Source organism: Mobula hypostoma, chromosome 18 (assembly GCF_963921235.1).
Source record: "Mobula hypostoma chromosome 18, sMobHyp1.1, whole genome shotgun sequence".
NCBI classification, from domain to species: domain Eukaryota; kingdom Metazoa; phylum Chordata; class Chondrichthyes; order Myliobatiformes; family Myliobatidae; genus Mobula; species Mobula hypostoma.
This window is the reverse complement of record NC_086114.1, coordinates 34,069,451-34,084,676: the sequence shown is the minus strand read 5'-3', so window position 1 is coordinate 34,084,676 and position 15,226 is coordinate 34,069,451. Positions and strand designations below refer to the sequence as shown.

Genomic DNA, 15,226 nt, shown 5'->3' with positions numbered 1-15,226 from the left:
CTGAGTCCGTCCGAAAACTTCGAGCCTCTGACCAGCCCCTCCAACACAGCCTCTCCGAGCACCATCCTCTGCCGAGCACTTCGACCCCGCCCCGGCCGCCGAGCAACAAGCAAAGCCGAGGACTCGGGACCTTCCCCTCCAGAGATTCTGGATCACACAGTAGCAGCAGCAGTGAAGCAGGCATTTCAGAAGTTTCTCCAGATGTTCCTCCATACTCCCACGTCCATCTCCATCAAACCAGGATTGTGGACAGCACACTACATGACAACTAACAGACATTACCACCAGAGTAGCCGCTGCGAGCTGCGTCGCGCCGCCTATCTCCTTCCAGCAAAATGCTCAAATCTGCCAAGCAAGCCACATCACAGTACAAGGAAAGTTTGCAAAAGAAATAGAAAAGCTATTTGCATTGGCATTTAGCTATTAGCATTGAGACTGCCAACAAAATACTCAACAAGGAATATATATGTGTGTGTGTGTGTGTGTGTGTGCGCGCGTGTGTGTGTGTGTAAATAGTTTCAATATGTGATCAAATAAATTGTTGTGTTCTTTTATAATCAAATGTCCTGTATACATTCTCCCTTGGAGTTCAACCGGTGGCGGGGGGTGAGGTATGGGGTTGAAGGGGGTGGGGGTGGTGGTGCTACTTCTCTGAAATGAGTTTTTGCAGGGTGGGATGTTTGGCTTAGGCTTAGCTGCTAGAGTTCAATACTGTTTAGGTACCTTCTTGGTTTGCTCCTGAACTAGAGATCTAATTCCAGTGCAGTCCTGATTGGACTGGGTCAATACTCACACATGCCTATTGACTGGAGCCATCTCGTCTTCCCTTGAAGGTAGGATGGGGTTTCCTGAAGGCTCCTGGTTACCCTGAGCAGGGTTGCTGGTCTCGGGAGAGTCTAGGGGTCGGAACACCAAGCCGGAAGCAAACCCTCTTACAATGGCTGGACGAAGCAGTGATTTTCTCCTCCCTCCAGTCCATGGATAGATTATACTGATTCAGACGGGGGGTACTCGAGGATCAGGGGGATGTATGGAGAGTTAATAATGCGGCGGAATGTTGAACTGATGGGTGGTTCTTCTATTCAGAAAATTAGCCAGTGCCCCAGAATCCACAAAAGCCTTCAGCTGCCCCAAGTTCTTACCCCAGGTAAACTTCACCTTCAGCACGTGGAAAAAGTGAGCAGCTTCAAGTTCCTGGGAGTCAACATCTCAAATGATCTACCCTAGATAAAACATACCGATGGAATCACGGAGAACTACGCCAAGGGCTATATTCATTAAGAGTTTGAGGAGATTATGTATTATGTATTGTTTGAGGAGATTTGGCATGTCACCAAAGACTCTACTGAATTTCTATAAGTGAACTGTGGAGAACATTCTGGGTGGTAACATTACCGCCTAGAATGGAGGCTCCAATGCACAAAATCAAAAGAAACTGCAGATGTTTGTGGACTCAGCCAGATCTATCCCAGGCACAAGCTCCCCACCATCAAGGACATCTTCAAAAGGTGGTGCTTCAAGAAGGTGGCATCCATCATTAAGGACCCTCATCATCTGGGACATAGTGTATCCTCTTCTCATTACTACCATTAGGGAGGAGGTACAGGGGCCTGAAGAGCACATTTAATTTCCACTCTACCATTGGTTTTCTGAATGGTCAATGAACTCATGAACACCATGTTAGTATTCCTCTATTGCACTATTTATTCTATTTCTTATTGTATTTTATTGTAATTTTTAGATGTCTTCCACTGACACAAATGACAAATTTCATTACATACAGTATGTCAGTGCTAATAAACCTGACTCTGATTGAACCTTGCTCCTCTAACCTTAAACCTTTTCTGATTTCCCAACCCTGGGAAAAAGATAGTGTTCTTTTTTTCTATTTATGCTGCTCATGATTTTTCTTATAGCCATAAGACATAGGATCAGAATAGGAATATTTGGCCTATTGAGTCTGCTGCACCATTTTATCATGATTGATCCAATGTTCTTCTCAGCCCCTATCTCCTGCCTTCTCTCCATATCCCTTCATGCCCTGAACAATCAAGAATCTATCAACCTCTGCCTTAAATATACTTACAGACTTGGTGTCCACAGCTGCCTGTGGCAAAGTATTCCACAGATGCACCACTCTCTGGCTAAAGAAATTCCTCCTTACCTCCATTCTAAAAGGATGCCCCTCTATTCTAAAACTGTGTCCTCTGGTCTTAGACACTCCCACCATAGGAAACATCCTCTCCACATCAACTCTATCAAGGTCTTTCACGATTCAATAGGTTTCAATGAGGTCACTGCTCATTCTTCTGAATTCTAGTGAATACAGGCCCAGAGCCATCAAACGCTCTTCATATGACAAGCCATTCAATCCTGGAATCATTTTCGTGGGCGTTCTTTGAACTCTCTCCAGTTTCAGCACATCCTTTATAAGATAAACTGCTCACAATACTCCAAATGAGGCCTCACCAGTGCTTTATAAAGTCTCAACAGTACATTCTTGCTTTTATATTCCAGTCCTCTTGAAATGAATGCATTTCAACATTGCATTTGCCTTCCTCACTACAGACTCGACCTGCAAATTAGCCTTTAGGGAATCCTACACAAGGACTCCCAATTCCCTTTATTATTTGCACTTTCTCTCTATTTAGAAAATAGTCAACCCTTTCACTTCTTCTACCAAAATGCCTGACCATGCATTTCCCGACACTGCATTCCATCTGCTACTTTCTCCTAATCCTAGTCCTAGTCCATTCTCCTAATCTGTCTAGTCCTTCTGTAGCCTCTCTACTTCCTCAAAGCTACCTGCCCTACCACCTAATTTCATACTGTCCGCAGACTTTGCAACAAAGCTATCAATTTCGTAATCCAAATCATTGACATATAGCATAAAAAGAATCGGTCCCAACACAGACCCCCGAGGAACACCATTACTCACCAGCAGCCAACCAGAAAAGGCTCTCTTTATTCCCTGCCAATCAACCACTGCTTTACCTATGCTGGAAACTTTTCTGTAATACCATGGGCTCATAGCTTGTTATGCAGCCTCATGTGTGGCACCTTGTCAAAGGCCTTCTGAAAATCCAAGTACACATTAACTGAGTCTCCTTTATCTATCTTGCTTGTTTCTTCAAATAATTTCAACAGTTTTGTCTGGCAACATTTTCCCTTGAGGAACCATGCTGAATACAGCCTATTTTATCATGTGCTTCCAAGTATCCTGAAACCTCACCCTTAATAATCGACTCCAACATCTTCCCAATCACTGAGGTCAGACTAACTGGCCTATAGTTTCCTTTCTATTGCTTCTCTCCCTTCTTGAAGAGTGGAATGACATTTGCAATTTTCCAGTATTCTAGAACCATTCCAGAATCTAGTGATTCTTGAAAGATCATTTCTCCATGACCTCTTCAGCCGACTCTTTCAGAACCCTGTGGTGCACACCATCTGGTCCAGGTGACCTATCTACCTTCAGACCTTTCAGTTTCCCAAGAACCTTCTCTCTAGTTATGATAACTTCACACACTTCATGCCCCCGACACCTGGAACTTCCACCCAACTGCTAGTGTCTTTCACAGTGAAAATTAATGCAAAATGCTTCTTTACTTCGTCTGCCATTTTGTCATCTCCCATTACTACCTCTCCAGCATAATTTTCCAGCAGTCTGATATCCAGTCTCGTATCCCTTTTACACTTTACTTATCTGAAGAAAATTTTGGTATCCTCATTAATATTATTGGTGATCTTACTTTCATATTCCATCTTTACCTTCTTTATGACTTTCTTAGTTGCCTTCTGTTGGTTTTGAAAAGCTTCCAAATCCTCTAACTTGCCACAAATTTTTGCCCCATTATATGCCCTCTCTTTTGTTTTTTTTTGTTGTCTTTGACCTCTTTTGTTAGCCATGGTTGTGTCATCTTTCCTCTAGAATATTTCTTCCTCTTTGGGATGGATCACCCTTCAGTCTTCTATGCTCCAATGAATGAAGTCCCAATCTATTCAATCTCTCCTAATAATCCAGTCTCTTGAGTCCTAGCCACATTCTCATAAGCAACACATGCAAAATACTAGAGGAACTCAACAGGTCCGGCAGCATCTATGGAGATGAATAAACAGTAAACATTTTGGCCTGAGACCCTTTTTCAGGACTGGAAAGGAAGGGGGAGATGCCAGAATAAAAAGGTGGAAGGGAGGGAGGCTAGCTAGAAGCTATTAGATGAAGTCAGATGGTTAGGAAAGGTAAATGGCTGGAGAAGAGAGTGGACCATGTGAGTAAGAGAAGGAGGGGTACCAGGGGGAGGTAAGGAGAAAGTGTAAGAGGCTAGAGTGGGGAATAGTGGAGGGAAGGGGGAGGAATAAAATTATCAGAACTGATGTACATGAGGCGTAGCTCCTCCAGACTGAGAGTGTCCTCATCATGGCAAAAGAGGAGACCATGGACCGACATGCTTGAACAAGAATGGGGTTAGGAATTAAAATGGTCGGTCACGTGATATTCCACTTTTCGCGGTTGGAGAGGAGGTGCTTGACAAAGCTGTCCCCCACGTTAAGTCAGTATAGAGGGGGCCACATCAGGAGCACTGGATACAATAGATGGCCTCAAGAGATTCACAGGTGAAGTGTTGCCTTAACTAGAAGGACTGTTTGGAGCCCTGAATGGAGATAAGGGAGGATAAGGGAGGTGAATTGTCAGGTGTAGCATTTCTATTGCTTGCAGGGATATGTGCTAGTAGGGAGATTAGTAGGGAGGGGTGAATGGACAAGGAAATAACAGAGGAAGTAATCCCTGCAGAAAGTAGAGAGTGGGGGGGGAGGGGAGAGGAGGTAAAGATGTGTTTGGTGGTAGGATTCCTGAATAATTTGGTAATAAAAAAATTCTCATAATTCCTATTTTGTAATCTTTCCTGGTTAATGGCACCTTTCCTATAGCAGGGTGACCAAAACTGAAGACAAAACTCCAAGAGTGGCCTCAGCAACATCCTGTGCAACTGCAACATAACTACTCTACCTTCATATGAGTTGGGATATCAGTGATTAGAGAGCAGATAGACTTCCAGTAGAAGAGGTTGGAAGGTGGCCTCACCTTTGGAGAGCAAATACCAAGCTGTGGAGAGCAGAAAGCAGTCAGGAGAAAGCAGGGGAAACTAAGAAAGGAGACAGAAAACAAGAGAAGTGATTGGGTCCGGAGAAGAGTGTCAAGAGGGACAAAAACAGAGGCTTTGGGGTTATTGAGTGAGTACCTGCACACTGTATAGCAGAATCTGGTCTTCAGTCATCTTGGACTCCTTCTGTTGCATCAAGCATGTTGATATCAAGTGTTTCCTAGTTCTGATCTAGAAATATCACTCATTGCCTTGAAATATTAGCCCTATTTTTCTCCCCTAAAACATTAGCTCTAGTTCTAGTTCAGACCTTGGTAAATATTTTCAGCACTTTATTTTAATCTCAGATGTTTGTTTTTCCATCACTCCTGGACTGTGGGGTATACGTAACACGGATGAAGCAGCATTGTGTGCTTCTAACAACCACATTAACCCAGTTGACCTCATTTGTGCTATTCCCTTTGTTCTACCCATCCCTCCCCTCACACTCTTTGCTCCGCAAAACCAACTTGTTTTCTCCCTTTCCCTGTTTTCACAAAGGTTTGAAACTGAAATATCACACCAGAGACTTGAGTTGGAGTTTGAGGAGATTTGGCATGTCATGAAAGTCTCTCACAAATTTCTATAGCTGTATCGTGAAGAGCATTTTGATTGATTGCACCACAGGTATGGAGGCTTCATTCCACAGGATCACAAGAGGCTGCAGAGTTATAGACTCAGCTAAATTCAACAGAGACACAATCATCCCCAGCATTGAGAACATCTTCAAGAGGTGTTGCCCTAAGAAAGCAGTATCCTTACCATGTGTGACGTGCCCTCATCTTGTTCCTGCCATTAGGAAGGTGCCTGAAGAGCCACACACAACGATTCAGAAACAGTTTATTTCCCTCTGCGTATGTTTCTGAACGGTCCATGAACCCATGAACACGACCTCATTATTCCTTTTTATGCACTATTTATTTTGTAATTCATAGTAATTATATGTCTTTGCATTATATTGCTGCCCAAAAACAAATTTCACATCATGCAAATTAGTGTTAAAAAATCTGGTTCTGATTCCACAGATGCTGCCTGACTTGCTGAGTATTTCCAACAATTGTTGGTTTCATTTCAGATTTCTTTTTCTTTAAATTTTGAAATACCAATGATGAGCATTTAAAATCTGCACTACCCTTAAGAGGAAAGGACAAGATTGTGTCCTTTTTGTGTCCTAATTGTGTTCACACACAGCGACTTTTCAGTTCCAGCAACTGGAACACATTGTTGAAATAGAGTATATACCTAAGGAGGAGAGAAAATCTACAGAGTAGGATAGTTGTCCAAAAAATGTATTCAAGAAAGACATGGAAACACAGTGAACTTAGGTAGAGGAAGTCAAGAATTTTATTTTCTAAAAGAGAAGCCATGACCTTTAACCTCCACTCCACCAGTAGCTATAAAAACAGTAAATGTCAATCAAATTACAGCCAATGAGCAACAATAAGCAACACATCAGGCATTCTCCCAGAAATAATCCTACCAGCTCAAATAAATTTAGAACATTTAAATTTTTAATTCTCCCATTGTTAAGTGTTAAAAATTGTGTTTTTTTATTTCTTGTATAAAATGCTTTTTACTTGAACAGAATTTTATTACAATGATTACAATGCAGAGTGGCTTGAAAGAAACAAAACAGTACTGTTTATCCAGGGTTTATGGAAATACTGGCTCAAACAAGAAATGCATTGGCAAATTAGTTGCAAATTTCAGAATCCAACCTGCATTCAACGTATTGCAATATCTAACAAATCACCCTCACCTTCGCCATACAGAATAGAAATAAATGATGAAGAGGATACATGAATAATGCACCATATTCAATCTCAGAGTCATGGCCTTGATGTAAAGCAATCAACCCACTTTATTCATCTTCATCCTTTCCACAGAGTAGTAGCAAGATCTTCCGAAAATCACCTCCCACATCATCCTATTGGGAAATAAGACATGTTACCATGTCATCAAGAACCTGACACCTTTATACAACCAAGCCATATCAGGTACTGGAACCAATTCTGAATTGTTTCTAACTGTCTCCTTAATCCAATCTATGTGTACCCAATTGTTTTCCAACTGTCTCTTTAATCCAATCTATGTGATTTTTGTTCTCTCATTTGTCAGTAATTCTCCACACTGATGAAGTCCAGTGCTGGATACACAGATGCACAATCAAATGGGAAGGCAGTGCATGCTTTCAATATTGGATAAAATATTGTAAATGGAAAAATAAATTTACACAAAATGTGTTTTTTTTTGTCCATAATTGGTAGCCTGGGTGGTGTATGCCATGTTCCCTGGTAGATTTGATGCCCTTGCTAATTGCTATACAGGGTTTGGAATGTGTTAGAGACACTAGGAATTATTTTATAGATTTTCTTTGCAATCCCAAAACAACAGTACATAAAATCACAGTAAATCAATATCTTTCTTCATCACTCATTATACAGTTGTTGCACTATTAACTAGAAATGTACTAAGAATGGTACAGCAATGTTCATGGCCACAAACACCAAAATGTGTGGTTAGCGAATACAGAAGCTTCAAAAGTTTAACACATTGTCCTCTACTTAGGAAACAAGTAACAGGAAAAGAGAATATTGCTCACATATATAAGATGTCCTCAGTCATCCAATAACAGAGATAGCATATGGTTTTAAAATTATATCTGTTTGGAACATACCTCAATATATGAAAATAATGATTTTCCATAAAGGTTGCAAAATTCAGTTTTGATATCCATCATGTCTACTTCACTTCGAGAGATTATGATTCGAATTAGGCCTCTTTCATCTGTACCAGCGCCCTGGTAGGAACAATAGTTAAAATGGGCTAATTTCAGTAGTTACGATGGTTAGATCAGACACACATGGACTCTCTCTCCCTCTTTCACTCACACACACAACTACTTGTGCTCTTGGCAATGAATGTTACTCGGTTTGGAAAAGCTTACACTACAAAATAGATGTGTCATCAGTAGGACAGAGATCAAAAGTTTTTAAAAACTTATACACAACCCCAATGTGGCTCCCCATGGCTCAGTCTTTGGTTCAGTAAAGATAGGACAACGATGGAGAGCCTTTCCACAAAGATGGTTAACATTTAAAATATTTTAATGAACTCAGCAGCCTCAGAACTAAAATAAAGTCAGGAAGTTCTAGAAATATTCAGCCAGTCAGGTAGTATTATAGAAGGAGAAATTATTAGTAGTTCCATTTGATTATTTTTTAAAATCCAGAATGGAACAGTTGCACAGCATTTGGTGCTGCTGCCTCACTACTCCAAGGATTTAGGTTTGATCCTAACCTCAGGTGCTGCCTTTGTGGAGTTTGCATGTTCTCCCTGTGATCACGTGGCTTTCCTTGGGTACTCCAGTTTCCTGCAAGTTGGGTTACTGCCTGCTGTCAATTACGCATAGTGTAGATGGCAGGTGAAAGATTTAGCAGGATATATATGGGTATGAGGGAAAGAATATGTGACAAGAAAATAGATGGGAGGAAATGGAATAGAAGAGAATATCTCGAGAGCTGGCACAGATTCCTTGGGCTAAATGGCACCCTTCAATGGAATGAGAATATTTCAGATATACAATATGTCCCATAGATAAATATGAAGTATTCATTATTTTTTGTTTGAGCTTCAGATTTTCCACAGAAACAGCCTCAGATTTAACCAGTTTTATCTTGACTATTGCTGATGACACTACAGGAAAACAGCATTTCCTGCAGAACAAGAGAAACAATATATTCCTCAACCTCACCACCTAACTCATCTAATTCTAATCCCTTCTCCACCCACTGATAGATCAGAGCAACCTGTTGCTGTGTCCTGCTCCAGAATGTCTTCCCAAGGCTAAAACCCAAATTTAACATAGAGGCATATCTCAGGTAAGAAACATCATCAACACTCAAGAGCAGGACTTCCCAACTTTCTTTATGCCATGGAGCCATACCATTAACTGAGGGGTCTGTGGACCCCAGTTTGAAAAGCCCTGCAAGCATGCAGGAAAACTCACAACACGATGTAACCCACCTATTAATATCTAAGCTCCCACTTTGGTAACAATGATTCTCAAGTTGGTAACCCCAATATTATGTAAATCTTGGCTAGTACTCCAATAATTTCCCACAGCCTTAATCCATGCAGGCCACTGAACAAGAAAGTTTTTTTTCAGTTCCCATAGTAACCATGAACCAGATGTAGCATTAAGTAAACTGGGTTTGACAAACATATTTCACAGAGTCAACATCTGCTGTATTTAAACCAAAGTTCTACTGCTGCAAGTCAACCTAATGGAGTGAAAAGTATCCACCATCCAACATAAGTAAATCTTTGTAAACATCATTGGTAAACACTGCCTGTAGCCACACTTCTCAAAATGTACATATAGGCAATAGAACAGGGTCATAGCACAGGAAGCATGGCTTACTAAAACTCAATTAAATATAGCAATATTCACAAAATTGACATTAGCTTATTGAAAAGCCACTTGATGAAATTGGAGGACTTTAAAAAATTCTTCGTCCAACCCTTAGAATCCAGAATGATTTGGTTCCACTCTACTTTTGTAGATTTGGAGGTAGTTGATGAGATTGACGTAAGACCTACAAAATCTATCACAAGTGAGGTAGGAGTTGCTAGATTGTTTGGGTGGGAGGGTAGGTAATTTGGGATGTGGACTTGATCTGGACTTGATCTTGTTTTTGATTTGGACTTGTGCATGTTCTCGAGAGAGACTTGTGGATCTCAAATACCATTTGAAATGATTCATCATGGGGTTAGGGATTCACATACATCAGTGCTGATGAGGCACTTTCACAAAAGAGGATTTGAGAACAGTTCTGGACAACATTCTTGCTCCTGGTAATCTCATTTTGTGACTGAGCTCAGGATAGAGTGGCAGCTTGAAATGCTGGTGTTGGGTATGTGAACACAGTTGACAGAGTTTAATGTTCAGTATTGTGGATGTTCACCTAAGGAACAGCACTGACAATGTCGTTGGGGGGACTGCTAATCCAGCCAGTGGAATTGGAGGATTTGGCAGAGACTACATTGGTGGTATCTCTCTGCTGTTATTGAAATGCCTGCTTTATACACTCCTTGCCCCAGAACTATGCAAGAGGGCATAGATCACTGCCAGTCAGTACCCCATAAGAATGATGGGTTTCAGTTCCTGGATCTTCAAATACACTTTTATTCAGAGGGCAAACAGCGGGAGATGGTGTTTCATCATCATGGCCTGCCAGCATTGTGGAATTACTTACTGCAAGATAGGGAGCATGATCATTTTTAGAGAAGGTCTTGTAGTTTTTGTGGTTGGGAGGGCAGTATTGTGTAGATGTTTATTGTGAGGCTGTTCCCTTATTACGCTTCACTGAAATGGTTGTTGATGAATTGGGGCATTGGCTTGTGCTCCTGGATAAGCTTTGTCTCTATACTCCAGCTCAGTGACTGAAGTTGGTATGCTTTTAGTTCTGAAGTGATTGTAAATAGGCTGAACAGTTTTCTATTTGCTGTTGCAGATTAGTTTATCTCCAATGGGAAACTGTGAGAAGCACTGATAAAGCAATGGGCCAACAATGCAGCCTTGTTCCACACAAGTCAACACCAAGTCAAGACTGGTGTAGATCTATTAGGTAGATTAAAACACACATGCCATTATGTGTGCAGATATGAAGAAGAATTTCAGAGGACAACACAAGCAGTCAGTTACGCTTTACAGTCCTGTTGATTGGTCAAATGCTTTTGTGACTTCAATAGATTGGCCATGTACCATGTTTAATTCTGTTAGCTGGATTTTCTTAGAGTTGTCATGCAATGAAAATTGTGTCCAAAGGGATTTCACAGCCTCGGAATATCATTCTAACAAGTACATTTTACAGACTACAGTAATGCAAATACTTAAGTTGAAAATTTAGTTCAAGATAACCTCTAGACCAAAAATGTTCCCACCATCTTTGCTTGGTTGAGCTGTTTAAGACAAAAATAATTTTAAAATCAGTCATCTGCGAATCATAATTCTGAATTGTGAATGACTACTCCAGGGAGGTATTCCAATGCTCTTCTTATTGGCTTCTCTCCAATGACTTTCCATCTCATCTGCCTAACTACTGTCCTTACTCAACAACAGATTGAATCTTCCTTTCAACACAGCTATACTTTGATCTATATTTGCTTAGCCTGAAAAAAAAATCCTTGTTTGATATCCCAGTCCCTTCACGGCTTTACCCCAGGCTTTTCATCTCTACTCTCCTCAGCTCCTCCAAATCTATGACCATAAGGTGTAACTGGCAGAAGACCTAATAGGAATTGGGAGATGCAGAGAGAAGAGAATTAGCGGAACTGAGGACAGTAGAGATGAAAGGTGAATAGTCTCTAAGAAACAGAGGAAGGAATAGGTCACTTGACCTCCTCTGTCCATGTCAATTACTAGGACATTGCTTCAACTCACCCTTTGTGAAGTTAGAGAATAAGAACCAGAAGCAGGAGTAGGTCACTCTGCCCCCTCTGCCAGATCCACATTCAATGAGATCATGGCTGATTTTTAAAAAATTTCCATACCACTTCCCCTCACTAATTTGCAATTCTTAATTTCCTGATCTGTGCCTTTTTAATCTCTCCATCCTCAATAGAAAGACCCTACAGATTGTGCAATCCAACATTCTACCTTCTGTAAATCTGTAGCTACAGTGCCTTGTAAAACTATTCCACCCTAACCCTTTGTTCACATAAATGAGTATTGCACCCAGGGATTTTTATCAATTTAAGTGAGAATTTTTGTTTGTGAATCACATTCTCCTTTTTTCCCCTCCCACTGTAGAGCCCAAAAACAGGGAAAATTGTAAAGCATGAAAAACTAAAAAATTCTAAAATTGAAATGTCAGCAGTTCATAAGTATTTATCCCCTTTGCTCCATACTCAGTTGAGCCATCTCTCGCAGCTATTGCAGTCAGGCATCCTATTGGATAAGTCTCCATTAGCTTTGCACAATGTGATGGAGCAAGATTTGCCCATATTTTCCTTGCAAAATTGCTCAAGCTGTGCCAGGTTAGTTGGGGAACAGCAGTGGATGGCAATCTTCAGGTGTTGCCAGAGATGTCAAAAGGGTTAAGGTCAGGACTCGGACTGGGCCAGTTAAGAACATCAATTTGCTTCATTTGAAGCCACTCCATGGTTGTTCTGGCAGCATACTTTGGGTCATTGTTTTGCAGAAAGATGAACTTCCTCCCCAGTTTAAGCGAGCTTTCTAGCAGAGACTAGCCAATTTTTATCGAGGATCTCTCTGCACTTAGCAGCATTCATCTTCCCATCATTTCTGACCAGAGTTCCATCCCTGTTGCTGAAAAACATCCCATAGCATGATGCTACCCTTCACCATACTTCACAGTAGGAATGGTGTTAGCTGGCTGATGCGCAGCATTAAATTTGCACCACACATATCACTTAGTGTTGAGGCCAAAAAGTTCCACTTCAGTCTCACCAACCACAGACCTTCTAAGTGATACTTTGTAATGTTTTTACAGGTGAGGATAGGCTTTGTTTTTTGCCAGGGCTTCTTCCTTGCCTCTTTTCCATAAATACCCATGTTGTGCAAGGCCTTAGAGATTATGGAGCCATGAACTTCATCTCCAGTTGCAACCTGTGGCTTCTGGTGCTCACACAGAGTGGCTGTTGGCATCATAGTAGTCTCTCTTACAAGTGCCATTTTTCTCCAATGACTAAGTTTAGAGGGGGGCCTGACCTAGGCAGAGTGGCTGTGGTTTTGTATTTTTCCCCACTTTTTTAACAAAGGACTTCACTGAGCTCTGAGGTCTGTTCAGTGACTTTGAGGTGGTTTTGTACCCTTCTTCAGATTTGAGCTTTTCTACTATCATTTCCCTGACTTGTGTTGAATGGTCTTTTGTCTTCATTTTGGTTTGGTCTGCTGAAAATCTTCCATACTGTTGGACCTTACAGGGAGAGGGGGTATTTATTCAGGTGATCCTCTAATTTTCTACATCAATAAATTGGGTAAGTTGGTAAGGTAATATACAGTATTGCACCTGAGGAAAGTTAGTGTAGTAATTACAAAGGGAATGAATACATTTTCAGCCTCACAATTTTGGTTTTTAATTCATAGTAAATTGTTGACAGGTTTTGGAACTTTTCTTTTAATTTGAGTAATGCATAATGTTTTGTAGATTAGCTCAGAAAACCTACTTCAACATATTTAGAATTTGGAAGTTGAGACAGTAAAATGTGAAAATAGTTGTGGGGGCTGAATATTTTTTCAAGGCACTGTGATACCAAGCTCTGCTTCTAGTATCCCAATTTGCAACAAATTTCATTTACCCATCATATAGTTCATAATGTTAAATAGTCTTTGATTTTAGAAATATCAATTTGAGTTCCCCACTTCCCACAATGGGCATCTCACCCATCCACTTAGGGATATCTGCACTTTTAAATTTTTAGCCACTTGAGCATCCACAGTTTTAATCACCCCATATGGATGGTGTACCTTCAACTGTGAAGAGATTCTCTCCCCTAAATTTTTCGCATTTCTTCTCTTTTGGTCTATTCTCACCTCCTTTCTTCCAGATGAGTCACACTGCTCTAACACTATTTTACATGGATTTTGCTGCTGGGAGTTTCCTTGGTATATTTGACCTACATTAACAATGTTGTTTAACTATGAATTGTTGTTTGGATTAATTTCCAAAAGCAAAATAATTCTGAATTTGATCTCTTATTCCATATTTTAAACAAAAGAATCTATTTGGCTTAGTGAACTAAATTACTGAACAAGTATATAATGTGGATAGTACTTCTCACCAGTATTCAACTAGCATCCATTTCTACCACCAGGTACCAAAAGAGCTCCATTGTTTTCATGGCAGCTGGATTCATTGATGTAATGGTAATATTTACACTACTGTTCCAATTTCCTGTCCACTGTCTCCTGCACAATTATTACCAGCTAATAACATAAACAATCAGTGTCGCCATTAGGATTTTTCACATACACAGAAGGTATAATGATTGCTGTGGGGTTTATGGGGTGTCAGGGAGGGGTAGCACCTCTGGTGGGGGAACATGTCGCGTCCTTTTCAGGGTGGTTAGTCCACCTTTGGTCCCCACCTGGCACTCAGCTCTCACCTGTAGCTCCCCGTAGCTGTTTGCATGCGACAGCGGCCACACCCCGGGCAACGGCTTCCACAAGCCGGCTAAACCAGGTGAGGGTAGCCGACGAGTCTCAAACCCTCGGTGAGATAGGGAGTTGTCTATCCCAGCATGTGAAGACAGACTCCGGCGGGTTGAGTGGACGAGACCAATGGAAGGTCCAACGGTCAAGAAGGCGGTCTCTGCAAGCGTCGTGGAACGTGTAGAGCAGGACAAGACACAGAAGACGTCCTGGGCATCCACTGCGCCTAGTCCCACCTCCAGCCGTCTAGACTCTGTCTTGCCACTGGATCCAGATGGGAATTGGGAAGAGAGAGTGAGGCTGATGCTGCGCAACTCTCCCTCACTTAAATCCAAATCACACGCTAGTCTTGACACCATCATAATGGTGTCAAGGTCCTCATCGACGTCAATGATGGACGAACAACAATGATTGCTTTAATAATACGTAAACAACTGGATGCATTTTATTTGAATTACTGAATGTACTTTTAAAACATATTATGAAATGTCACCAAGGTCAATTGCAAATTTATAAAGATGTACATTGGAGAGCATTCTGATTTGTTGCCTCACAGCCTGGTAAGGAGCTTCAATCCACAGGATCACAAGAGGCTGCAGAAGGTCGGGGAGAAGGTACAGGATCGATGTACACTCAATGTTTTAAGAACAGCTTCTTCTTCTCTGCTATCAGATTTCTGAATTGTCCATAAACTCATGAACACTACCTTGTTACTTGTCCTTTGCATTATTTATTTTTAAAACTTACAGCTTTTGACGTTGCACTGTACTGCTGTTGTAAAGCAAATTTGATGACATATGTCAGTGGTAATAAACCTGATTCTAATTTGACTGTAAGCCCAAGTTAAATGAACTTTGTTTGCATATATTTGTTTATAGGATAGGGCAGTGCCAGCTTTTTACAATTG

General features: G+C 41.0%; 1 protein-coding gene across 2 annotated transcripts in view; it reads right to left on the bottom strand.

Annotated features, from left to right (window-relative positions):
- Positions 1–6,471: 6,471 nt before the first annotated feature.
- LOC134358445 (annexin A4-like) overlaps positions 6,472–15,226 on the bottom strand; it is a 91,705-nt gene continuing 82,950 nt past the window's right edge. For both annotated transcript variants that reach the window (XM_063070681.1, XM_063070680.1), the window contains 2 exons: positions 7,819–7,941; positions 6,472–7,068 (listed from right to left, as the gene is read on the bottom strand). In XM_063070681.1, the coding sequence (XP_062926751.1) occupies positions 7,003–7,068; positions 7,819–7,941 (189 nt within the window). In that variant the 3' untranslated portion in view covers positions 6,472–7,002. The remainder of the gene's footprint in view (positions 7,069–7,818; positions 7,942–15,226) is intronic.